The following is a 27,300-nucleotide window of genomic DNA, read 5'->3' as shown; positions in this document are numbered from 1 at the left end:
GATTTATTCCCATAGAAAATCATGGAGAATTGATCTGTGGGTATCTGGGGCTCTGGGGGGGTTGTTTTTTGGGGTAGAGGCACCAAATTTTCAGAATAGCATCTAGTGCCTCTCCCGAAAATACCCCCCAAGTTTCAAAAAGATTGGACCAGGGGGGCCAATTCTATGAGCCCCAAAAGAAGGTGCCCCTATCCTTCATTACTTCCTATGGAAGGAAGGAATTGAAATGTTGTGCCGTCCCTTTCATTGTGATTGCCAGAACTCCCTTTGGAGTTCAATTATGCTTGTCACAGCCTTGATCTTGGCTCCACCCCTCATTAGGCTTCCCAATCCCCAGGTCCCAGAGGGGGATCCCCCGGTTTTACAGGCTTCCCCCCTCCCCCAGCCAGCTGGCCGGCGGGGGAATCCCCGCCCCCAGAGCCATCATGCACCTCCATGAATGATTCCCATAGAGAATTATGGGGAATTGAGCCGTGGGTATCAGGGGCTCTGGGGGGGCTGTTTTTTGAGATAGAGGCACCAAATTTTCAGTATAGCATCTAGTGCCTCTCCCCAAAATACCTCCCAAGTTTCAAAAGGTTTGGACTAGGGGGTCCAATTCTATGAGCCCCAAAAGAAGGTGCCCCTATCCTTCATTATTTCCTATGGAAGGAAGGCATTTAAAAGGTGTTCAGTCCCTTGAAACGTGATGGCCAGAACTCCCTTGGAGTTCAATTGTGCTTGTCACAACCTTGCTCCTGGCTCCACCCCCAATGTCTCCTGGCTCCACCCCCAAAGTCCCCAGATATTTCTTGAATTGGACTTGGCAACCCTACCCCTCATGTCTCCTGGCTCCACCCCCAAAGTCCCCAGATATTTCTTGAATTGGACTTGGCAACCCTAAGGAAGCCGCCTAAGAATTATGTGGTATTCCCCCGTTGTTCAGCCATCCCGAAAAGGTTGGGAACTCCTAATCTATGTTTTTCTGAGACAGGAGGCATACAGGAGGTCACTTTGCAATTCCAGCACTGTTCCCTGACCAAAGAAGGGTTGTGCATGTGGAGCCTCCAACTGGCCTGTTGTGGTGAGGCCTGGTTGGGGTACAATACTTAGGATACCAAAGATGGAGGAATGGGGTGTGTGTGGGGGTGAGATGTGGACTGTGGAGAGACTAAGCTGCATGAGTTTGAGGAGGCTATGATGTAATGATGTACTCAGAAGCTGGCTTGCCTTGTAAGGGGCTCTGATCCTCCACATTGCTTCGTCATGTTGCCATTTTGAGGCTCACTTGCTTTGCTTTTCCTTTTCCCCTCAGGCCGAGTATGTCAGGCCTCCACCTCATGAAGCAGGGCCGAGACAGGAAGAAAGTCGACCTCCAGAGAGACTTCACAGTTGCTTCTCCAGCAGAGTTCGTCACACGTTTCGGGGGGAACAAAGTTATTGAGAAAGTGAGTTGGGAACCTTTTTTTAAAAAAATAGACTGAACTTAAAGAAAGCTCTCTTTAAATAAAACCACATTTCAAATAATAAAATAATTCAAAACATAAAACAAGCTGCTTTTTTTTGTGGTTGAGGTTGTGGTTTGGAGGGTAGACTAACTTTGCTGAGGTTGCTAATACACTGGTTTAGATTGGATGTGTGGACAGTGTGGACAAATAAAATTTAATAATAATAATAATAAAAGTCAGTATCTCTTGGTTATACCTTGTCCAGGTTCTTATTGCCAATAATGGAATCGCAGCAGTGAAATGCATGAGGTCCATCCGTCGCTGGTCCTACGAGATGTTTCGTAATGAGCGAGCAATCCGCTTTGTTGTCATGGTGACTCCTGAAGACTTGAAAGCCAATGCAGGTGAGTCTTGAAAGACTGGCTTTCAAACCTGCTTCTGTCTGGATTTTATGCTGCAGTATTGACAATGAACAGTGTTTCATGGATGATAATTGTTTATGGACATTTGTAGCCCCTTTTATATGGCCTGTGCTTTGGCTTTGTTCTTGGCAACAGTTGTGTGACATGGGTTGCTATTTCCAAGTTATGTAGATGGGGAAGGAGTCCATGGATTTTATATGGCTTTAGTTAAAGGCCCTATTTGGGGATAGGCCATCTTATCTTCAAAGTCATACTAATAGAGTGGTAATGTGGTTTAGTCCCCTGTGCAAGCACCAGTCGTTTCCGACTCTGGGGTGACGTTGCATCATGACATTTTCACGGCAGACTTTTTATGGGGTGGTTTACACTTTTCCCCCAGCAAGGATGGAAGGCTGCACCAACCTTGAGTTGGCTACCTGAACCCAGCTTCTGCCGGGATCGAACTCAGGTCATGGTCAGAGAGTTCGGATTGCAGTACTGCAGCTTTACCACTCTACGTCACGGGGCTCCTTGTGTAATGTGGTTAGAGCTACATAAATTCGTCTTTTAAAAAATTTCATTTGAAAAGCTGTGCACAGGAAAATTGGCTAGCAGATTTAAATGTATTCTAAAGGGTATTATTAATTCATGTTTTCTCTGAAAACTATGGAAGACAGACAGTCATCTTAGAAGAGGCATTTCTTTCATTTTCCAGATTGGGTAGAATGCCTCTTTTAAGTGGATACCTGATAGAGTTGTGTGGCGATGTTGTCCAGAAGCTAAGACCTGGCACAAATATGGAGAGGGCCTCTGTCTTTCTCCCAGCTTGGGATCAGGATGTGGGGGTGGCATCTTGTAAGGATGGCATTAGAGACTCTTGGAAAGTAGTGAGGCAGTTTGCTGTTTTTGAAGTGCCTCCAAGACCCACAGAGTCCTCAGGTACAGCCATTAGCCTCCCCCAAAGCCTGGGAAAAATGCTTATGTCTCTCTGGCCAGCTTAAGATATGCTCCAGAGGGGCCAAGTGCATTCATTCTCTGCTCAAGATCATGCCATGGATAGAGCTAGGTGACTGAAGGAGCCACATGGTGGTCATTTATACATTTTGACTTGTGGTTTGGGGACTGTAAAGAGCCCCATGGCGCAGAGTGTTAAAGCTTCAGTACTGCAGTCTTAAGCTCTGCTCATGACCTGAGTTTGATCCCCGGCGGAAGCTGGGTTTTCAGGTAGCCGGCTCGAGGTTGACTCAGCCTTCCATCCTTCCGAGGTTGGTAAAATGAGTCCCCAGCTTGCTGGAGGGAAAGTATAGATGACTGGGGAAGGCAATGGCAAACCACCCTGTAAAAAGTCTGCCGTGAAAATGTGAAAGCAACATCACCCTAGAATCGGAAACAACTGGTGCTTGCACAGGAGACCTTTCCTTTCCCTGGGGACTGTATCGGACAAAGGCTTCATCTGAAGCCTCCCACCGCTGGCATAATATCAGTGTTGCCTCCCGTTTAACTGAGAAGTAGCAGTTGTAGCAGTTGCTTTTACAGAGCTGAGTAGGCCAAAACTGGTCCTTATATCCAATAAGGGTTGGACTTTCTGGCAGTGGGGAGGAGTGTCGCGATGCGCCTATGTAAACTGGAAATGATGTCAGCACATCAGGGACATCAGGGGTGATGCTCTGGTTTTTGAGAAATACTCTATGGTAGTTTTCATTTCAAATCATAGAGTTTTGCCCCCAAACCAGAGCATTGTCTCCCAATGTTCCCAATGTGCCTACATCATTTGTGGTCTTCATAGGCATGGTGTGATGATTTCTAGGTTCCTGCCAGGAAGTGGAGGTGATTGGGGGGGTGGGGGCGGGGGAGCTCCCCATACTGGAAGACCCCTGCCCACACTGGGGGCGGTCTGGCAACCTATATCCAAGGTCTTTACTTTGTGGAATAGACAATAAGGGATTCAGCAGGAAGGGATGAGCCATGTGGTTAAGGGTGCTGTCCTGTAGCTTTTGCAGGTATTATTACCTCACTGTGGCCTGATCGACATACACAAGGTGTCAGAATGAGTTACTACACATCAGACTATAGATAGAGGACTATGTTTTGGAATGCGCTTCTGTGTTTAAAATTACCTGCAAGATGGGTGGAAATGTTTCACCTTGACATGCTGCTTTTCTGTTTGGAGGGAGTTTTTCTGAAATTATAAAGACACATTTCAGAAGTGGACTCCACCACCTTCATACTGCTGTGGTGCAGTCCATGCTAACACTTCAGTAATTTGCTACCACATTTCCCCCAGAGTGCGGTTTGGCCCTGAGTCTATACACAATGGTTGGTTGGATTTGAACCCTCATTTCCTGGTTTCAAATCCAACTCTTATTCTGTTAGACCCCTTCCAGTAATGCAGGCTCATCAAGTTTTCTGCTTTCTCAGAAGCTAAATTCAGGGTGTGGAGAAGGACAGGAATTTTACCCATGCTCAGAAGCACTCTTTAGCCTTCCTGCAGGAATAGCCTTTTCTTTAGCCTTTCTGCACTTTTCTGTGTGGATGTTCCTGTTTCTGGCTCTCCACGCTGCTTCTGTAAAAGTCCAGTGTCCGTTTGACAGATTAACTGGGCCTAAACCTGGTGGGTGACCGGCTGTGCTTCATTGGGCCAGGAGTTTGGGGTGGGGGGTCTTGCTGCAAACTTTAGTAATGTAAGTAAAGTAAAGTAAAAGTAAGTAAAGTAAAATTTTATTTATATCCCGCCCTCCCCCGCCGAAGCAGGCTCAGGGCGGCTAACAGCATTTCAAGTAAACAATACAGTATTAAAAACATTAAATTCACATTAAAATCAATCAATAATTAAAACATTCCTAAATCAACACTGGCGGTAACCGTTATTAATCTGGCGGTAAACATTAATTCAGTTATTGGTGAACGCCTGTTTGAAGAGGGCGGTCTTGCAGGCTCTGCAGAACTGGTCTAAGTTCCGCAGGGCCTGCACCTCCTCTGGGAGTTTGTTCCAGAGTTGTGGGGCCGCAACGGAAAAGGCCCAAGTGCGGGTGCTTTGAAGTTTGACTTCTTTTGGCCCAGGGATATTCAGTCTGCTTTTCCCCACTGACCTCAGTGCTCTCTGGGGCTCATATGGGGAGACGGTCCCTCAGGTAGGTCGGTCCTTGGCCATATAGGGCTTTAAAGGTTATGACCAGCACTTTGTACTGGATCCGGTATACGATTGGCAGCCAGTGCAGTCCGCGCAGCCCCGGCCGTATATGCTCCCATCTTGGGAGACCAAGTAACAGCCTGGCCGCCGCGTTCTGCACTAGCTGCAGCTCCCGGGTCCGGTACAGAGGCAGCCCCATGTAGAGAGCGTTACAGTAGTCCAGTCGCGTGGATCACCATTGCTAGGTCCTGACGCTCTAGGAAAGGGGCCAACTGCCTCGCCCGCCTCAGGTGGAAGAATGCTGATTTGGCAGTGGCTGTTATCTGGGCCTCCATTGATAATGAAGGCTCCAGTAAGACGCCCAGGCTCTTTACCCGTTGCGCCGTCTTCAGTGGCGCCCCGTCAAAGGCCGGGAGAGATAGTGCCACGACCCACCTGGAGAACCTCTGTCTTCGCTGGATTCAACTTCAGCCCGCTCAGTCTGAGCCACGTTGCAACAGCCTGCAAAGCCCGGTCCAGGTTCCCCGGGGCGGAGGCGGGCCGTCCGTCCATTAGTAGATAGAGCTGGGTGTCATCTGCGTATTGATGGCAACCCAGCCCAAATCTCCGGGCAATCTGGGCGAGGGGGCGCATATAGATGTTGAATAACATCGGGGAGAGAACTGCTCCCTGGGGCACCCCACAGTCTAGTGTGCGCCTCTGGGATCGCTCACCCCCAATCGCCACCCTCTGTCCCCGACCCATGAGGAAGGAGGAAAGCCATAATGTGACCGACTTTATACTATTTAAGAAGCAAAATAGCAAATATTCTTTTCTTGGTTTGAGATTGTATATATGAGAAAATTGTGAGATATATCAAAATTGTGAGATGATCCTCGGATGAGTGCAGTAGCTGAATGCTTTTATTTATTTATTTAAATGCTTATTAGCCACCTTTTCTCCTTACAGAGGCAGCTTATGACATAGATAAAATGCATAAACTAAAATGCATTAGAAGCAGGGCTTTATTTGTAGAAAAAGCCCAGCAGGAACTCATCTGCATATTACGCCACACCCCTGATGTCAAGCCAGCCAGAACTGTGTTCCTGCTCAAAAAAGGCCCTGATTAGAAGTATAAAACCCAAAATTTAAGACTACAGTTCAGGACTGCTAGTGAATGTAACCAAGCACTGTCCTAAATAAAACCATCTTCAACTGCCTCCTAAAGAGCCAAAGTGTGTGTGTGTGGGGGGGGTCCTGGAGATGTTGTTCCATAATTGTGGGGCTGCCACTGATAAGGCAGAGCTTTCAGTGTTTTGGTTTTAATTCCCTCTCAGGTTGAAAGCTAGCACTTCAGGCTTTTGCACCTGGCACACTAGCATGCTGGGATGGGTACTTTCCTGTGGAATTCAGTGTGCAGTTCTCCACCTGCCTCCAGAAGTAGTATAAGCCTGTGAGGGATGGTGGTGGTGGGGCAACACTACTCTTTTTATGCCTGCACAGATGAGAATATACTGAGTAACAGTTACTCATCAAGTGCGTGGCAGAACAATTTTGAAAGCTCTTGTGCTTATCTCTGTAAACAAGCCCTTTTGTCAGCCAGTCCCTTCACCTCATTGCTCTGTGTGGTGTGTGGCACTCCCAGAATTCAGCTTCCCTCTGAGCAGGTCTTAGCTCTCTGTTTGCTTTTCCACTTGTACCTTCAAGTCTCTTTAGGATTTCCAATCCCCAAGTGGAGGCAGGGGATCCCCTGGTTTGGAAGCCCTCCCCCCCACTTCAAGGTCATCAGAAATCAAGGGGAGGGGAGAAATGTCTGCTGGGTGCTCCATTATTCCTTAGGGAGACTGGTTCCCATAGGGTATAATGGCTAATTGATCCATGGGTAGCTGGGGCTCTGTGGTGGCTGTGTTTTGAGGTGGAGCCACCAAATTTGTAGCATATTATCTGATGCCTCTTCTCAAAAGACCCCCCAAGTTTCAAAAGGATTGAACAAGGGGGTCCGATTTTGTGAGACCCAAAAGAAGCTTCCCCTATCCTTCATTATTTCCAGTGGAGGGAAGGCATTTAAAAGGTGTGGCCCCTTTAAATGTGATGGCGAGAACTCCCTTTGGAGTTCAGATGCTTGTCACAACCTTGCTTCTGGCTCCACCCCCAGTGTCTCCTGGCTCCACCCCCAAGGTCCCCAGATATTTCTTGAATTGGACTTGGCAGCCCTAAGTCTCTTTCAGGCCTTTCTCTATCCCATTATGGGAAGAGCTTGTTCTCTTGGGCTGAGAAGCATTAAGTGGCATTAATATCATAGGGCTTGGATCCTGTGACTGTCTTCTGCTAAGTTTTTCTCTGAGGAAGCAAGTGGCTGACTTCACTTCCTGTGGCAGAACATGCTTGCTCTGGCCTGCAGGGCCTGTTCTGCCTTGCCCTTCTTGGGGTTCCCAGCTCCCCTGGTGGGGCTCTTCCTTCTCTGTAGAGTAGCCCACCACCACCAGTTGATCAATATCGGCGCTTCCCACTGAAGGGATCAGAACCTTCAACTCCCCTTCCAAGCTCCAAGGCCTTGCCTCGGTGTCTCCCAATAGCCCAGCGACTGGCTCCCCTGGGGACTGATTCTCAAAGCACTGTCTCAACCCTTAGTGGGTTTCCTCTGCCATTATCTCACACAGCCAATCTTCCCTTCTCCTTCCAGATGCTAGGGAAAGTCAGCTCCCTGAGTAAGCCTTGAAAGTGAAGGTGAAAGTTCACAGTAGACTGATTGTGTTCCTTGCCAGCGTGCCTAACCAGTGGAGGGAAACGTCAGCATTCTGTACAAGTAGGCCCTGGCTGCATGTGAAAAGTATAACATGTTCCCCTGGTGTGTAGCTATATCCCGAACATCCCATCTCAGGGCCATGGGTTGATGGCTGAGCACCTGTTTTTCATGCAGACAGTCCCTGGCTCAGTCTCTGGTATCTCCAGTTAAAAGGTCCAGAGAGCAGGTACTGGGGAAGACCAGAGACCCTATAGAGTCACTGATGGTCTAAATACACCAATGGGGTAAGGCAGCTGAGCTAGATGGACCAATGAGATACAGCACCTTTGTGTATGTTCTGTTGCTGGAGGCTAACCAGAGGCTTATCCTGTGCATGCATCAGATGCAGTGCAAAAGGTATAATGTAGCAGCAGCTGAGCTATGAAAAGGGAAGTACCTGATTCAGATCTTGTCTGTGCCATGAACTCCCCAGAGGGTTTTGAGTAAGCTGCAAACTTCCCACTGTCTTTATTATGGACAGAATAATTGCAACCAGCCTTATCACAAGGATTATAGCTTGGTAATGGTTGTGAAGCACTTTGGAGACTGAAGAGCACTTTACTATGCTAAGTATTGGTGGTAAATAAGATCTTTCTGTCCAGGCCTGAACTTAATTTTTTTTTGGGGGGGGGCGGGGGATATTTATTAAATTCCATTTAGCCCCCACGGTCTTTAAAAATGCATGCACATTATCAGTCCATTTCCAGAAAGCTATTCTCAGACCTCAAGCTGTGGTTTGTGTTGTAGATTTTGTTACGATGGATTTTTAAAACTCAGATTATGCTTTTGAGTGTTGCTTTGTGGGACATGCAATCAATGATGTATTTCTTCTTATTATCTGCAGAGTATATCAAAATGGCAGATCATTATGTTCCAGTGCCAGGAGGTCCAAATAACAACAACTATGCAAACGTGGAACTGATTCTGGATATTGCAAAAAGGATCCCTGTGCAGGTGAGACAGCCACAAAAATCTGTGTTCAGGGACTGGAGAATAATGGGTTACATGATGTGTCTATACTGTGTGTATGGGTGTGGATTTTGTAGTGTTGATAACTAAGCCTCCTGCAGTGATTGGCTGAGCTGCCCTGATGTCACAGGGGTAGGGAGGGTCTTTGACATTTAGCCAATGGCAACAAGATCCTCAAGTGGGGACCAGGCAGAGAGAGGTGATTAGTGAGATAGGGAATCGGTGGATGGAGACAAGGAAAAGTCTGTTTTTGAATGTGTGGTTATTTTTTAAAATTAATTTTTACTCAACACTCCTGGCTATACCACTGCTATGAAAGGGGTCTTGGAGATTTTTATATTTAATGTTTTTTGGACGCCACTGCTTACTCTTAAAGATAAAACACTCTTTACGTATACTGCTGTAGCTTGGTTTATACTGTGCACAGGGTACACAGACATTATAGGACCAACAGATATGACTCAAATACAAAACTGTTTATTAGATAGGAATATTTAACATGATATCTGATATGCAGCTGCATCTTTCTCACTGTTTTCTTTAGTGCAACTGTAACTATTCTGCTTCTCCTTGTGACAGTATTTAAATTGCTGGTTTCCTTTTCTCTTTCATCTGCCCCAAACTTACAAAGTCTTTCTTCTGTTGCTGTGTTGGATGAGGTGAGAAAAGTAGCCTTGTGTAGGTCAGGGGAATCTAAACTATGGTTCATGGGCTGCTGCTGGCCCCTTTCCATCTGGTTCTCTGTTGTAATTGGGAAACTCTGCCATTTTTAGCTGTTTAGAGTCAGCCTAGAGTATGATATCAAAGTAGGATCTGGAGACCCAGATTCAGACCCCCATTCCTGCATGCTGGGTGACCTTGGGCTGATCATAAAAGAATATAAAAGAACATAAGAGAAGCCATGTTGGATCAGGCCAATGACCCGTCCAGTCCAACACCTGATCAGGTCAGGACTCCAGAAGCCCTCTTGCCTCCCAAGCACCATGAAGACAGCATCACTGTTCCAGACATAGTGTTCCATATATACCTTGTGGCTAATAGCCACTGATGGACCTCTGCTCCATAATGTTTATCCAATTCCCCCTTGAAGCTTTTTCTGCTTGTAGCTGCCACCAATTCTTGTGGCAGTGAATTCCACATGTTCATGACTTTTTGGGTAAAGAAGTACTTCCTTTTAACTGGTCACGCACTCTCAGCCTAACCCACCTCACAGGTTTGTTGTGAGGATAAAATGGAAGCGAGGAGAATGATGTAGGCTGCTTTGGGTCCCCACTGGGGAGAAAGGCAGTGTAGAAATTCGGTGAATAAGGAATAAGAGGCAGAGCTGGAGGTACCAGCCCAGACTCTTAAGCAGCTGGAAGTACACTTCTTCAGCAGGGCTTTTGAAGACATTAAAAAGGTGGACCTGCAACTTCTTAAAAGATGGGGCTTGTCACAAATCTGCTAGAGGTTTATGTGTGTGTGTGTGTGTGTGTGTGTGAGAATGCATGCATGTTTTATTTGGTGCCACCACACCAGACTAAACCCAACCATGTTTACCAGGGGTTTGGGGAACACTGGTAAAGGCTGACTCTAAGCATGTGCAAATGGCAGAGTTTCCCAATTACATCAGACCTTCCCTTGTGTGCATGAGCGAGGGCTAGGCATGAGCAGGGAAGTATCTGAAGCACAGTCTGCTCTCTTAAACAGGAAAGTCTTAATTAATTACAACTTATCAAACTGGAATACAAGACAAGGGGGAAATTACTCTCATGCATATTTGCTATAGCAGATCTAGGAAAAGAACAAGAGAAATCGTATCTCTAAGCTCACCTCAACAATACAAACATTTACTTCTGCATCTCCCTCCATGGATGCTTGGAAAGCAAACACTGATTCAGACTCCCCATCTGCCCCATGCAGGGGAATCTGATCCCTGGCAGTTAATTTGTTGTTCAAGCCTTTATAACTCTTCCTACCCCAGCTGGCTTGGAAGTTCCTTATAATCCAGAGTTAGAGAGCCTGCTCCTTTGTGGGGCTGTGGACCTCTATCCCTTAGTCATTAGAGAGCCAGTTTGGGGTAGTGGTTAAGTGCATGGACTGTTATCTGGGAGAACTGGGTTTGATTCCCCACTCCTCCACTTGCATCTGCTGGAATGGCCTTGGGTCAGCCATAACTCTTGCGGGAGTTGTCCTTAAAAGAGCAGCTGCTGGAAAAAGCTCTCTCAGCCCCACCCACTTCACAGGGTGTCTGTTGTGGGGGGGCGGTGGAAGGGAGAGGAGATTGTGACCACTGAGACTCTGAGATTCAGCATACAGGGTGGGATAGAAATCCAATATCTTTTTTTTCTTCTATAGAGCACATGCCCCACCCACTTCAATAAGGTGGGGCTCATGGTTTAACAGCAGCTATCCATATTGGCCTTTCTGGCCGATACAGCAAATGTGTATTTCTTCACAGAAACGCCCCTTTACTCTCACAGACCTCTTGGTGCATTTTATGGCTCTCATTTCTGGGAAAGCAAGATGCTCCCAGGGCCCCATGACACTCCTGGCAAGCTTCAAAGAACCTTACATCTTTAGGGCCACGACAGGGCTGGTACCTCCAGCCCTGTCATAAGAACATAAGAACATAAGAGAAGCCATGTTGGATCAGGCCAACGGCCCATCAAGTCCAACACTCTGTGTCACACAGTGGCAAAAAATTTTATATACACACATACACTGTGGCTAATAGCCACAGATGGACCTCTGCTCCATATTTTTATCTAAACCCTTCTTGATGGTGGCTATACTTGTGGCCGCCACCACCTCCTGTGGCAGTGAATTCCACATGTTAATCACCCTTTGGGTGAAGAAGTACTTCCTTTTATCCGTTTTAACCTGTCTGCTCAGCAATTTCATCGAATGCCCACGAGTTCTTGTATTGTGAGAAAGGGAGAAAAAGTACTTCTTTCTCTACTTTCTCCATCCCATGCATTATCTTGTAAACCTCTATCATGTCACCCCGCAGTCGACGTTTCTCCAAGCTAAAGAGTCCCAAGCGTTTCAACCTTTCATCATAGGGAAAGTGCTCCAGCCCTTTAATCATTCTAGTTGCTCTTCTCTGGACTTTCTCCAATGCTATAATATCCTTTTTGAGGTGCGGCGACCAGAACTGCACACAGTACTCCAAATGAGACCGCACCATCGATTTATACAGGGGCATTATGATACTGGCTGATTTGTTTTCAATTCCCTTCCTAATAATTCCCAGCATGGCGTTGGCCTTTTTTATTGCAAACACACACTGTCTTGACATTTTCAGTGAGTTATCTACCACGACCCCAAGATCTCTCTCTTTGTCAGTCTCTGCCAGTTCACACCCCATCAACTTGTATTTGTAGCTGGGATTCTTGGCCCCAATGTGCATTACTTTGCACTTGGCCACATTGAACCGCATCTGCCACGTTGACGCCCACTCACCCAGCCTCAACAGATCCCTTTGGAGTTCCTTACAATCCTCTCTGGTTCTCACCACCCTGAACACTTTAGTGTCATCCGCAAACTTGGCCACTTCACTGCTCACTCCCAACTCTAAATCATTTATGAACAAGTTAAAGAGCATGGGACCCAGTACCGAGCCCTGCGGCACCCCACTGCTTACCGTCCTCCACTGCGAAGACTGCCCATTTATACTCACTCTCTGCTTCCTATTACTCAGCCAGTTTTTGATCCACAAGAGGACCTGTCCTTTTACTCCATGTCCCTTAAGTAAGGCTTTGTTAGATGGGTCAGATCCTGGATCAGCCCACTAAATGGTTATGTCAGCATTTTCCTTGGAGCAAGATGTCTGAATACTCTTGATGCAGGTGTTCTGGGAGGCAGTTCTCAGCATAAGACCTTTACACTATGGAAGCTAATGCAGCCCTTAGAAAGGGTAGAGACAGGATTTTGTTAGGGTATAGGAGGAGGTAAGGGTAGGGCCGTGTCACTTGGGGGGGGGTGCTTTGAAACCGACAGTGAAGAATTTGCTCTGCAACAAGGAGGAGGGGGTAAGGGAGCTAGTGTAAGTATTTAAGGAAGGGGTTTGATGGTTGATATGAAGATCACAATGTAATCCATTCCTTTGGTTAGGTGACAGTCTCTCAAACCTCAGAACTTATCCCCCCCAAAGCTATACATCTTTCCTCTTCCAGTGTGGTCCTTGAGCCTTCCCTGTTCCAGTACCATTCCCCAACTGATAATAGCGTTTGACCCCTACCCTTCTGCCCAGTCCATTGAGAATGTCTTATGAGGAGTCTCTAATTTCTGTGCTTTGCTCTGCACTTTTTGCTCTGGTGAAATGAGCATAAAGCAACTGGAAACTGCAAACATTTATAGCCTGGGCTTGCTTTTCAGAGAGATCTGCCCCAAAAGAAAAGTAGCTATCAATGAAATAACCTGGATTTTATTCCTCTTTCAGGCTGTATGGGCTGGTTGGGGCCATGCCTCTGAAAACCCCAAATTACCGGAACTTCTACACAAAAATGGAATTGCTTTTATGGGTAAGGAAGCAAAATATTTCTGGGGGTGGGGGGAATTTGGGAAAGCCAAAGCCATCATAAGCAGCATAGGGAAAATCTCCATTGGTTTCCTGCTAGAGCCCAAAGAATTTCTCCTTGTCTCACAGATCTCATCTCATAGGTACAGCCTATCATGAAAGAAAAGTTTTGAAATCATGTAAATTGATTGTCTTGTGGCAAAAGACTGTCTAAGCCAGGGCTGTGGGACCCAGTAGAGTGTATCCATTTCCTTCTACCTGAGCAATATCGGTTGGTGCACACAGAGACACTTGAAACAGGTGGATCACACCAAGGATCTGCCTAGTGTAGTATTTTGGACTTCAGATGTCCTGGGAGAATCTGAACCAGACCAGACCACCAAAGAGTTGAGTTCCCTCAGAATATCCGAGATTGTTACAGCCCTTTTGCCTTCTGGAAGGGGGTGATATTGCCCCTTTTTATCAAGAGGCATTAGTCTAATCTGGTTCATACTTCTGTTGCTTTTCTTATGTATGGGTGGGTTTTGTTTTGCTAGTACTGATTTTTTTTTTTAATATTGTCTTGGACTTGTGGAAAGGCAGCCATGGAAAGGCAGCATAGAAATGGGTTTACAGAAATGGTCAGGCCCAGGGTCTAGCTTCTGTTGTCTAGGTGTGTTGGAACTCCTACAGCATGTCCTGTAGGTTGGTCAACCAAGTAGTAATGGAGAGTGGGGGGGAGAACCTCACCAGCAAACGAGAGATCTGGGGCTACTTATTCTTGCATCCTGTGTGCTAAAGTAGAAGTACAGCTATCAGAAATGGAGTCAAGAAAGAAACTGGCCAGTAGGTTTGGTGTGGCCACCGTTCCCTGGCCTGGATTTGGCCTCAGAGTTCTGTGCTTGTTCTTCTTCTCTGCAGGTCCACCAAGCCAAGCGATGTGGGCTTTAGGAGACAAAATTGCTTCATCGATAGTGGCTCAAACTGCAGGAATCCCTACGCTTCCGTGGAGCGGCAGTGGTAAGTCAGCTACCCGTTCTGGCCCTGTTTCTTGCAGCCATTGCCAAAGATTCTAAACTCAAGACACATTGCAGCATTGTGGTTATAAGAGTATCCTGTGAACCACGAGGTCTCCAGCTTGTTGGTTTGAAAAGCATTTATATCCTAGCCTTTTCTCCTGATATTAAACCCCAGTTTAAACATACATACCATGGGGTACCTAAAATTGCAACCAAAATTCCCAACAGTAAAACAAGCTCAACTGGTGCTAGATATCTAATTTGTCATCGTAGTGATTACAGCAGCAGCTGAGGTCTGTAATTTTGCCAGCAGAACCATTAACTGCAAACAGTTTCACATACATTTTCTCGGTAATCTTCAAAACAACCCTGGAAGGTAGGGCAGTATTATTATCCTGGGGCACTGAGACCAAGAGCAGCTTGCCTAAGGCTACCTAGTAAGGTTGTTACTGAAGCAGGATTTAAAAGAGGGGCATCCTCAATCATACTCACCTGGAGTATTGTGTTAAGTTTTGGGCACCACATTTTAAGAAGGATATAGACAAGCTGGAACGGGTCCAGAGGAGGGCGACGAAGATGGTGAGGGGTCTGGAGACCAAGTCCTATGAGGAAAGGTTGAAGAAGCTGGGCATGTTTAGCCTGGAGAGGAGGCAGCTGAGAGGTGATATGATCACCATCTTCAAGTACTTGGCCTATGTCTTGCCTAGCAGTGTTTTGTTTAGCAGTTGTGAATGCCTATAAGGTTATTATGGCTCTGTTGATTCGTCCCACCCCATCCCACATAGACATGGTTCCTCCTGCCATTTTATCCTTGCAGCATCTATGTGAGGTAGCCCAAGGAGCATCATGGTTGAATAGGAATTTGAGCCTGGAAGTCATACTCTGACACTTTAACCACTAGACCACACTGTCTGTCTCTGCAATCATGGTAATCTCAGCTTTGCTGTGCTTTATTGACAGCTCATGGGATTGGAATGTACTAAATCCTTCTTCTGCTGACTGAAACCTCCAAAGTTGCTGTAGCAAAATAAGCTCCCAACACGATTTGTGGGTTCTAAATAATGTGTCAGTTCACATGACCGCAGGGTCTGGGTGACAAAGTTTAGGTCCCAGTGGTGAAATCAGATTTGAATTCTAACACCTACCTGCACATGCCTGAGATTTTGAAATCAAGGATGTCAGTTTTGTAATGACATAGGGCTGAGCCGAAACGTGGTGGTGGGGTATTTCGAAAAAAGCTGCCCTCTCCTGTGAATGAATCAATGTCTTGGTTAGTTGGGGAGGTGAGTGGCTTGTTGAATGGTGCAAAAACATTAGCCCATTTAGACTGAGGGCCAGAAGGAGTGACCTCGCTCAGATTTGGCTTTGTGACGGCTTAATGCCATCCCACTGAGGATGTGATCCCTGACTAGCTGGGATTACCTTGAGCAGAAATCTCTTTTAAAATGGCAGCAAAGCGCATGGGGAGGAGGAAGCACCTGTGAACAGCTATGCCCTGTGAAAACTGCACTCCCTCACCATATTCATGGCTGAAAATTTGGCACAATGGTAGTATTGAGTAGGAAATATTCTGGACCATGTTAAAGTGAAATAATTGCCCATTTTTAAAGGGATTAAGTAACTTTAAAAACATTTATAGTACTCTGATTTTGGTAAAGAATTTGTTTAGATTTTACTGGCATTTTTGTTATCATTTTTATTTATTTATTTACTTCATTTATTTCTCCCCAATGGGGACTCAAACTAGTTTACATCATTCTCTTCTCCTTGTTTCTGTCCTAGCAACAATGCTGTGAGGGAAGTTAGGCTGAAAGTGTCCAGATCATATAATGTCCAGATCGTGTGAAGTGATGGGTATCACTTTAGTTTGCTCTGGTTAGGTTCAGTTTGGGGCACCACAATTCAAGAAGGGCATCGACAAGCTGGAATGTGTCCAGAGGAGGGCAACAAAGATGGTGAGGGGTCTGGAGACCACATTTTAGAAGGAAAGGTTGAAGTACTGTGTGTGGTTAGCCTGGAGAGGAGATGATTGAGAGGTGAATGATCACCATCTTCAAGTATTTGAAGGGCTGTCACATAAAGGATGGTGTAGAGTTGTTTTCTGTTGCCCCAGAAGGCTGGACCAGAACCAGAGTTGAAATAAAATCAGAAGATTTTCCAGCTAAACATTAGGAAGAACTTCCTGACAGAGTGGTTCCTCAGTGGAACAGGCTTCCTCGGGAGGTGGTGGGCTCTCTTTCCTTGCGGTTTTTTAAACAGAGACTAGATGGCCATTGACAGCAATGCTGATTCTGTGGTGCTTTCTTCCATGCCCAGGTAAATGCCAATTGCTGCTTTAGGGTTAGACAGCAATTTTGCTCCAGGCCAGTTTTCCCAGGGTCCATGGAGGGTCCCCCCCCCAATCTTCTGGGTGTGGAGCAGGGGTCACTGGGGTGTGTGGGGGGATGTACTTGTGAACGCCCTGCATTGTTAATAAAAGGCTTTGGGTCCCTCCCCTCAAGTCTCCTCTGGAATTACTCTTTCAGAAGCCACATAGGCCCTGCTTGTTGGGTCTAGGTTAGGGTAGAGACCATATGGGTCAAACCATGGAGCATGCTGCCTCTTTTTAGCACCATTTAAAACCCAACTTTCACACTGTCCTATAATCATCTGCCTGGCATCAGGCCTAATTTATGCCTTTTTTAAAAAACTGTTGCACTGCTGTTTTTAGTTCTATGCTCAGTGTAACTGAATTGGGTTTTATTGTAATTTCTTGGTTGTGGGCCTTAATTTGCACATGAACTCAGGAACTCTGTGGAGTGTGTAGTGTATGAATCAATAAACGATGGTGATGATGGCCAGGAATCTTTGTTGCAGATATACACACAAGCTTGAGACCTTACAGATACCATTTTGGATTTCAGGTTTGCAGGTGGATTGGCAAGAAGGCGACTTCCAGAAGCGCATCCTCAACGTCCCCCAGGAATTGTATGAGAAAGGCTGTGTGACAGATGTGGACCATGGACTGAGGGTAGGCCTGGCTTCCAGGATACTCTTGCGCTGCAGAACTTTAACTTTTGACAGTCCAACCCTCAATGTTTACATTTCTGTCTGAACTGCAAACCCGCTCTCAGAGCTCAATTAGATGCAGCGTGTGGCAGAATTTGGGGAGCCAGGAGCCTGGGCCTTTCTGTCCTTCTGTGTTGTGTAGGCTTTGCCATCACTGACTTTGGCTTCTTTGTTCTGAACTCCCATAAGCCTTTGCTTTTTTACTGGCAACCCAGGTGTATGGCCTTGTGCTGTAAATGCACTCTTGCTTGAATTTGTATCTGACATTCCCTGTTCTCCAAGTGCCAGGCTCTGAAGCCTAAACATTCAGTGCTATGAAGATGCTGTTGCTGGCAGTGTAATTAATAAAATATATATAGGCAAAAATTCGCCCTAGTGAAAGTTCATGTTATCACCATATGGTGGGCTGGCCTAGTACATTCTGGAATGACGTTGATTCCTGTAGACTGGAAAGAGTATAAAAATGTGGCTCTGGGCTTTGTTCTAGGCTGTTTGGCCAACACCCCACCCCCACCCCAGTGTGTGTCAGGGTCTTGGTCCTGCAGTCCAGGAATGTTCCTTGTGCTTTCTAAGAGCGTACACTGTATCAGGTATTGAGACTTTTATGTGCTATTGAGTATTACTTGTGTATGGTTGTAAAGAGTTAATAAACAGTTTGAGTTTTAAGCTATTCACTCTGGTCCTTTTCCTCTGGAGGCCTGAGTTCCCTGGCCTGTCTCTGTCCATCCATTGAAAAGAACCCCATGCGGTTTGGGATATGTCCCAACATAATGGTGTTAGGGTGCTTCTAGCTGAGGGCCCTTATGAATTACCACTGGATTTGTCTCCATCATCCCAGCCAAGTCTGGAAAGAGCAGTTGTTTTGTTCCCATGCTATATCCTTGCTGGGTTTTAGGAGAATGTCACCAATATATTATTGTCTTTCCCTTGATGCACCAAGGCTCCCAATCTGTGCATGTGATTCTATAAGGATCTTTGTACCTCCAGTTAGAACTAGTAGCAGTAGTGGAAAAGACCGTAATATTAGAAAGGTGGGAGAGATCAAACTCCAAGAAGTTTTGGAAACTTTACTTCAGATAGGATTCTGGGCTGTATCTTCATTAAAGCAGATGCCTCAGTGAATGAGGTTTATCAGGATGCTTCTCTTGGCCGGTCCCCAAACCATGTTTGTATTCTGCAGGGTGGAAAACTCCCCTATGGACCATAAATTCAAGAGGTTAGGGCTGTATTTTGCCCTGGGTTCTATTTAGACTTTGTCCCTGGAAGTCTATATAGACTTCAGTTTTTGAAGGAACTCTGCTAATTAAGAAACTAATTTCTGGACTCAGTTCAAAGTGCTAGGTTTTGTCTTCATATGTGGAGGGTTTTTTTTTTTTTAAGGGGGGTTATCAAGCTTTGTTGCAGAGCGAATGTAGAAGGCTCAATGTTCAGCAATATGCAGTGGGATAGCTCTCAAACAGCAGGTGTTAGAGAAACACACTTTTCTCTACCTGAGACCCTGGAGAGCCACCGCTAACCAGGGAAAGCTATACTGTACTGGATGGATCTCTGATTGTACAGTGTTCACACATCATACCTTGAGACTGAATTACCAAAAAGTATGTGCATTAGTTTGTTTTTTTTAATGTATTGAGCAGGGGGTTGGATTAGATGGCCTGTGTGGCCCCTTCCAATTCTGTTATTCTATGATTATTCTATGCATGGGATGGAGAAGGTAGAGAAAGAAGTACTTTTCTCCCTTTCTCACAATACAAGAACTTGTGGGCATTCAATGAAATTGCTGAGCAGTCGGGTTAGAACGGATAAAAGGAGGTACTTCTTCACCCAAAGGGTGATTAACATGTAGAATTCACTGCCACAGGAGGTGGTGGCGGCCGCAAGCATAGCCAGCTTCAAGAGGGGGGGTTAGATAAAAATATGGAGCAAAGGTCCATCAGTGGCTATTAGCCACAGTGTGTATATATATATATACACACTGTATATATATATATACACACTATATATACAGTGTTGGACTGGATGGGCCATTGGCCTGATCCAACATGGCTTCTCTTATGTTCTTATGTGGCACAGAGTGTTGGACTGGATGGGCCATTGGCCTGATCCAACATGGCTTCTCTTATGTTCTTCTGTGACACAGAGTGTTGGACTGGATGGGCCATTGGCCTGATCCAATATGGCTTCTCTTATGTTCTTCTGTGATACAGAGTGTTGGACTGGATGGGCCATTGGCCTGATCCAATATGGCTTCTCTTATGTTCTTCTGTGACACAGAGTGTTGGACTGGATGGGCCTCTGGCCTGATCCAACATGGCTTCTCTTATGTTCTTATGTGGCACAGAGTGTTGGACTGGATGGGCCATTGGCCTGATCCAACATGGCTTCTCTTATGTTCTTATGATTCTGTGTATCTCCTAAACTAGGACTCTCATCTGGTTTAAGAAATCTTGGTTGCTGAACCCTGGATTCACTAGTGTTTTCAGTCTGTGTGAATCAGGCATCAGTTTTGAAGAAAGAGGAAGGCTGTGTGTTGTATCAGGTGCCATCTTGGAAGAGGCCTCCCTGTCCTTGTGAGAGTGAAGGGGGATGCCTCTCCTAAGGTGGTGGCGATGGGAGTTAGCTGGCTCAGGTGTCACCAGAAGAGGTGTTGTCCACTCTCCAGAGGTGAGAATAAAGGGAGATGAATCTTCTGAGATGGTCTCTGCCACCCTGCTGTTTTTCTAAGCATTTGCCTTAAAAATAATCCAGTATTTAAAAAGAAAACAGCTTGCCTGGTTAATTGGTGGTCCTTTTTGAGTTGATCGTCAGGCCTGTAACTGTTTCATGTAACATGTTCATCAACTAAATTTGGCAGCACTGATAGTAATCAGAAAGGAAAAAAAAATATATTTAGATTTAAATATTGGATTTATATCCCACCCTGTACTCTGAATCTCAGAGTCTCAGAGCAATCACAATCTCCTTTACCTTCCTCCCCACAACAGGGTACCTACCCTGTGAGGTAGGTGGGGCTAAGAGACCACTCCCAGAAGCTGCCCTTTCAAGGACAACTCTTACGAGAGCTATGGCTGACCCAAGGCCATTCCAGCAGGTGCAAGTGGAGGAGTGGGGAATCAAACCCAGTTCTCCCAGATATGAATCTGTACACTTAACCACTACTCCAAACTGGCTCTATGAGGCAACGGGACAGTTCCCCTCTTCTCCCTCCAATTTTCTCTGATAACTGACTCCAAGCTCCCTCTTCTCATAGGAAACTCTTCTTGCTAATTGACCAAGGCCTTTCAGCTTGATGCATTTCTCTCTCTAATTCTTTCCCTCTTTGCGCAGGCAGCCGAAGAAGTGGGCTACCCGGTCATGATCAAAGCCTCTGAAGGAGGGGGAGGAAAAGGAATCAGGAAAGTGAACAGCACAGATGACTTCCCCAACCTCTTCCGACAAGTATGTCATTCTCTTCTTCCTCCATGAGCTGAAGAAACGGCAGCTTGGGGCTTTGCCGTGTGTGTGTATACCAGGTGCCCATCAGTGCTTTCCTTGGCACTTGCCAAGCTTTTCAGAAAGTGGGTGGAGCCACTGTGAGGCAGGGCTTGTTATGGCTCCTGTCATACAAATCAAAGGGTTTCCCATATCTGCAAATTGGGGAGAGAGGTATTGCATTTGACTCCATGTCCTGCAGCAGGAATTTTAGTATTTGACATTGACTCCTGTGGCTGCCATTTTGAAGTGGTGCTCTCCCACTGCCACTCAAAATTCCATGGGATGGAGAAAGTAGAGAAAGAAGTACTTTTTCTCCTTTCTCACAATACAAGAACTCGTGGGCATTCGATGAAATTGCTGAGCAGTCGGGTTAGAACGGATAAAAGGAAGTACTTCTTCACCCAAAGGGTGATTAACTTGTGGAATTCACTGCCACAGGAGGTGGTGGCGGCCACAAGTATAGCCACCTTCAAGAAGGGTTTAGATAAAAATATGGAGCAGAGGTCCATCAGTGGCTATTAGCCACAGTGTATGTGTGTATATAAAATTTTTTGCCACTGTGTGACACAGAGTGTTGGACTTGATGGGCCGTTGGCCTGATCCAGCATGGCTTCTCTTATGTTCTTATGTTCATTGGTGCCCACAGGCCCCAAAAGGTTGGGGACTCCTGGTGTATACAAATCGTGCTAAATGTTGTGTTTCAAGGCAAGCAGAATGCAATGTCCTGTGGAAATTATGCAAAGTGGGCACAATATTTCTTTGCAAAATTTATTCTGCGCACTCTAGTCAAGGAGAGAGGCAAGCCCCACCCCCTCATCTGAATGTACACCAGTGCATGCAGGAGGTGCTGAAGCTCAGCAAGAAAGTGTCAGCATTATGCAGAAGGCCCAAAGTTCAATCCCTGGCATTCCCAGCTAAAGGATCCTGGACAGCAGGTGTCAGAAAAGCACTTTCTTCACCTGAGAGAGTTGCTTCCAGTAGATGCTAATTGCCATTCAGCTCAGTGAGGCATCCTTATTACTACTGCAGTGGGTCTTCTTGTGGCCATTAGCACATAGCTATTTGAGAAAGTCTCTCATATCGACACCTTATGAGAGTTTATATAAGACTTTTAAATCTGTTTGGCTTCTGAAATTTGCACACTGTTGCAAGGACTAGAAATGTGCTTTCATTTTAATCTGCAAGCTGAGATGTTCACGAAGCTCAAGCCTTTTATTTTTCCTATTTTATTTCTAAGAACATAACCCTACACGCACAGTAGACACACTTCTTGGCCTCTTATGCTGTTGAGGCCGCTAGGTTGCATAGAAGAATAAAATGGAAGTCTGGAGGCAGTTTAGAGACTGATGACATTTATTCCAGCATAAAACTTTTGAGAGTCAGAGGCTCACTTCTTCAGATGCTTTGAAGAGGAAATCAACTGCCCCATTTTTAAAGGGAGAATCACAGATAACAAGAGGGGAAAGGGAAGAAGAAGAAGAATTGCAGATTTATACCCCACCCTTCTCTCTGAATCAGAGACTCAGAGCAGCTTACAAACTCCTATGTCTTTTCCCCCCACAACAGACACCCTGTGAGGTGGGTGGGGCTGAGAGGGCTCTCACAGCATCTGCCCTTTCAAGGACAGTTCCTGCGATAGCTATGGCTAACCCAAGGCCATTCCAGCAGGTGCAAGTGGAGGAGTGGGGAATCAAACTCGGTTCTCTCAGATAAGAGTCCACACATTTAACCACTACACCAAACTGGGAGCATCAGGGAGCAGAAAGAGAAGTTTGGTGTGAATTTCATCTTAAGTCTTTCAGGTATTATTTTTTGGGTAAGAGACTAGACCTGTGAAAGGAGCTCTCCATGGCATCTGTAGAAATGAGCTGTGACTGACAAAAGTTTTATGTGGCATAAAACTTAGTATTTAAGGTGCTGCTGGACGTGTTTTTATTTTGCTGCAATAGACAAGCATGGCTACTATCCCTGGAGTTAATTAGTCAGTTAACCAAGATAGAGAAAAATTCAACGAAATAAGATTTTTTAAAGAACAACAACTTTGCATTAGATCTTTTTGCTATTTTCCTGAGTCTTCTGGTGGAAATGTCAACAGCTGTGTAGCAGCAAGTGCTTTCGGTAGCTCCCAAGTTACTGTTGGAGACCCCGTGGCTGAATCGCCTCTGAAATGAATGTGAATGCTCATCCTGTGAATGACATGTTTGGTTTATACCCTCTGTGACATCCTTGCTTCTCAGGTGCAAGCAGAAGTGCCAGGATCCCCTATCTTCGTGATGCGCCTCGCCAAACAGTCTCGCCACCTGGAGGTTCAAATCCTTGCAGACCAATATGGTAATGCCATCTCCCTTTTTGGCCGTGACTGTTCAGTGCAACGCCGACACCAGAAGATCATTGAGGAAGCTCCAGCGTCAATCGCCACTTCGGTGGTGTTTGAACACATGGAACAGGTAGTTCAAAGGGGAGAGATGTGACCCCTGATAATTCTTTTTTTTAAGTTGCAGTCTAGATCAGTGCATCTCATGCTAGTTTGTCATCATCTGTATACAACAAGTAGGTGAGTGGTAAAGCTGCTGCTTTTTGTGTGTATCAACAGAAGCATAGTGGTATAGTGGTAAAGCTGCTGCTTTTTGTATGTATCAACAGAAGTATAGTGTCCAGATCACTTGAAGTGATGGTATCAGCTTTATTCTTCTCTGGTAAGACCTCACTTGGAGTATTGTGTTCAGTTTTGGGCATCACATATTAAGAAGGATATAGACAAGCTGGAACAGGTCCAGAGGAGGGCAATGAAGATGGTGAGGGGTCTGGAGACCCAAGTCCTATAAGGAAAGGTTGAAGGAGCTGGGAATGTTTAGCCTGGAGAGGAGGTTGCTGAGAGGTGATATGATCACCATCTTCAAGTACTTGAAGGGCTGTCATATGGAGGATGGCGTGGAATTGTTTTCTGTGGCCCCGGAAGGTAGGACTAGAACCAGTGGGTTGAAATTAAATCAAAAGAGGTTCCGGCTCAACATTAGGAAGAACTTCCTAACGGTTAGAGCGGGTCCACAGTGGAACAGGCTTCCTTGGGAGGTGGTGGGCGCTCCTTCCTTGGAGGTTTTTAAACAGAGGCTGTTCTGTTTAAAATCTGACAGCAATGAAGATCCTGCGAATTTAGGGCATGGCATTTGTGAATTTCTTGCATTGTGAATGGGGTTGGACTAGATGACCCTGGAGATCCCTTTCAACTCTATGATTCTATGATTCTAGGTCCCAGGTTTAATCCTTGTTATGCCTAGTGAAAAGGGCCTTGGATTCAAGTCTGAAGGAGAATCTTGTTTGAAACTCCTGCAAAGCAGCCATGGGCGAATAGGTGAATATTAGAAGAGGCATGTGTGAGGTTTTGCCAAGTAACACTCAGATAGACTTCTACTTATGAAAGCATAGATGAAGCTTCATTGACTTGTTACTAGTTCAAACCTTTCCATGCGGAGGCTTTGCCAGAAGTAAAGCGGAAACTTAAAGACAACTTTACGTGCATTCCCAAAACTGCAGGCTCTTCCTCCCCCCCCCCCTCCCAGGCCTTCAAAGACATAACTCTTCCCTGTTCATCGGGGACTCATTTCCTTATCTTATTCTCAGACTCTGGATGGTACAGAGCAAGGGAGGGGAGGCCCAGCCACTAGCGATCTCTCTGTGAGAGACATAATAGTCTAATACAGGGGTGTCAAACGTGCAGTTCAGGGGCAGAATCAGGCCCTCAGAGGGCTCCTATCAGGCCCCTGAGCAACTGGCTGTCATCTGCTTCCTTATTCCTCTCTCTTGCTTCCTTTTGCATCACAGCATGCTTTGCCAGGCCCTCTCAATTGCACAGCAGAGCTACTGAGCCAAGCCTCTCTTCCTTCTGTTGACTGAGGCCTCCCCCCCAGTCCCCTCGGGAAGGAAGGAAAGAGCCAGAGCTTCCTTTGCCCAGTTCACTGGTTCCCATGGGAGAAGTACAAAGAAAGCATCTTTAAGACCAATGAGTGCTAACATTTTAAGCATGTTTTAAGTTTTTAAAATATATATATTTGTGTTTGTCTGTGTTCTCTATAAAATTTATATCTCTGCTACCTAATCTTAAATAGGTACACACATGGCCTGGCTCAACATGACTCTGCCCAACCCAACATGGCCCCGCCCAACGAAGTCTCATTTATGTCAGATTCAGCCCTCATAATAAATGAGTTTGACACCCCTGGTCTATGAATGAATGAATGAACTTTATTACAGTCATAGACCAATATTAAAACTATAACACATCATATAAAACCCTCCTAAAATACCTAAGATAGTATAAAATACCCTCCTAAAAAAACATAAAATACAATAAAATACATAAACATTTCCCCACCTATACAATCCAAGATAACTAAAACATAATTGAACCAATTTTAAAATTCAAGTCAGTTCCAATTTATATAAATCCTTTAAATCATAGTATATAAAAACATTTATAAACTAAAATTCCAAGAGATCATACAAGACATGCAGTTTCTTGTTTCTTAGTATGGAACTTCACAAGATAATGGCAAAATTTGGCTATCTGTCTAGAGATAGTTGGACTTGCATCCACCAAAAGTTTCTCCAAACATGCCTCGTCCGCGTCTGCCATTGGTTTAACTACAAACGGGGAAACAAACCTATCCCTCTGTACCTGGTGGAAAGGGCATTGAAAAAACATATGAGTCATCGACTCCACCTCTCCCATAGCACAAGGACAGCATCGGTCTTCATACGGGACTTTTCTATATTTCCCTTCTAGCACCTTTGAGGGCATGGCTGCGCATCGAGCCAACGTAAAGGCTCTTCTGTGGGCTGGTACCTCCAAATAAAAAAAGTACTTGGCCGTCCTCATAACATATTTGGTCTCAGTAGCTGCTAAAAAAGAGGGGGCCTGTTCTAGATCCCTTTGTCTCTCTATATCGCAGATTCTTTGTTTGATAATACTTTTTGCTTTGGCATAACTCTGCGCCAAGAGGTTTTCAAGTGAGAATCCTATACTTTCTAAGTTGCTTCTGACCAATTGCAGCCACCTTGGCCTATAGGGGTCTTGAGTTATTAAAGGGAAGAGGCCTTTTTTGTTTTTATGGATCCTTAGCCATTGACATGCCGAAGATAACATAATTCTGGCCTCAATTCTCATTTGCCCAGTTTCTAAACGCAAAAGGGCATTTGACACACCTGGCGGAAGCTGCAAAACGTTACGAAGAAATTTAGATTGCACTTTCTCGAGAGCCTTCAGTTTTTTAGCCGAAATGCCCAGGTTAATACCATAGAGCAATTGTGTTAACACTTTGTATTGGAACAGTTTCAGTGCTGCCAGAACATAGAAGGCCCCCTTAGAGCGAAAAAATCTCAGGATAGCGTACATTGTTTTCTCAGCTTTCTCCACCCTCATATTACAATGTTCAGTATAGGCACCTGTATTCTGAATTACCATTCCCAAATAAGTAAATTTTGTTACTTGTTCTATTTTCTTCCCTTTCATAGTCCAATACCTCTTCTTGGCTTTTTTGCCAAATGCCATCACTTTTGTTTTTTCAAAGTTTATTACCAACCGTTCATTTTCGCAGTACTTAACAAAGCTGTCTAATGCTCTCCGCAACCCAATAGGTGTTCTAGATAACAGTACCACATCGTCTGCATATAGCAGTACTGGAAGATGGTGAAGAGCCAGCTTTGGGGGGTGAAATTTAGTATCAGTCATATGTTCCACCATATCACTGATATAGTAGTTAAATAGGATGGGGGCCAAAAGGCAACCCTGTCTTACACCCTTCTGAGTTTTTATTGGTTCTGTAAGTAATCCCTGCATATTACATCTCACTCTAAGAAATGATTCTTCATGGAGTCCACGAATAAGAAATAGCAGCCTTTTATCAATATTAGAAGCCGCTAGTTTTTGCCACAATCGTTGCCTTGAAATGGAATCAAATGCTGCCTTTAAATCAATAAAAGCAGCATATAGAGCAGTTGTACCTCTGGCAGAGTACTTCCCAATTAGCTGTTGCAATATCAGGCAGTGCTCGATTGTCGACCTTTCTTTCCTAAATCCAGCCTGTTCCAGGGGAATAATTTCTTCTTGTTCCATCCATATTTCTAGTTTTTCTAAAAGATGTCTTGTATAGATCTTACTTATTATATTTAAAAGACTTATGGGCCTATAATTGGCGGGATTATTTCGATTGCCTTTTTTAAAAATAGGGACAACTATAGCTGTCCCCCACTGCTTTGGGATTCGGCCTGTTTGATCAACATAAGTGAAAAAAGATGCCAGAAATTGTGCCCACCAATTTACATTCTCTTTAAGCATCTCAGCTGGTATGCCATCTATACCTGGAGCCTTCCTATTTTCCAGTTGCATTATATGGGCTTTTATTTCTTGCGTACTAACTGGTGGCCACTGAGGGAAGTTCTCTATGTTACCTGGAAAAGAGGGTTGGACATTGTCATCATATAAATTCTGGAAGAAAACAGTCCATGTTTCCGCCGGAATAAACATGTCCAGGGGAGAGGCTATCTTAAACCCCCCAATCTTTGTTAATTTCCAAAAAAGCGCAGAATTTT

At 45.2% G+C, this 27,300-nt stretch overlaps 1 protein-coding gene across 2 annotated transcripts in view; it reads left to right on the top strand.

Annotated features, from left to right (window-relative positions):
- Window positions 1–27,300, top strand: part of ACACA (acetyl-CoA carboxylase alpha) — a 291,537-nt gene that overhangs the window by 28,428 nt on the left and 235,809 nt on the right. For both annotated transcript variants that reach the window (XM_060259542.1, XM_060259543.1), the window contains 8 exons: window positions 1,295–1,427; window positions 1,693–1,831; window positions 8,567–8,676; window positions 13,115–13,196; window positions 14,093–14,191; window positions 17,094–17,200; window positions 20,566–20,676; window positions 22,950–23,159. In XM_060259542.1, coding sequence (XP_060115525.1) covers window positions 1,295–1,427; window positions 1,693–1,831; window positions 8,567–8,676; window positions 13,115–13,196; window positions 14,093–14,191; window positions 17,094–17,200; window positions 20,566–20,676; window positions 22,950–23,159 — 991 coding nt within the window. The remainder of the gene's footprint in view (window positions 1–1,294; window positions 1,428–1,692; window positions 1,832–8,566; window positions 8,677–13,114; window positions 13,197–14,092; window positions 14,192–17,093; window positions 17,201–20,565; window positions 20,677–22,949; window positions 23,160–27,300) is intronic.

The sequence above is a fragment of the Heteronotia binoei genome, chromosome 18, assembly GCF_032191835.1.
Source record: "Heteronotia binoei isolate CCM8104 ecotype False Entrance Well chromosome 18, APGP_CSIRO_Hbin_v1, whole genome shotgun sequence".
NCBI lineage: Eukaryota > Metazoa > Chordata > Lepidosauria > Squamata > Gekkonidae > Heteronotia > Heteronotia binoei.
Note: the sequence above shows the minus strand (reverse complement) of the source record. Positions and strands in the feature narration are given on the sequence as shown.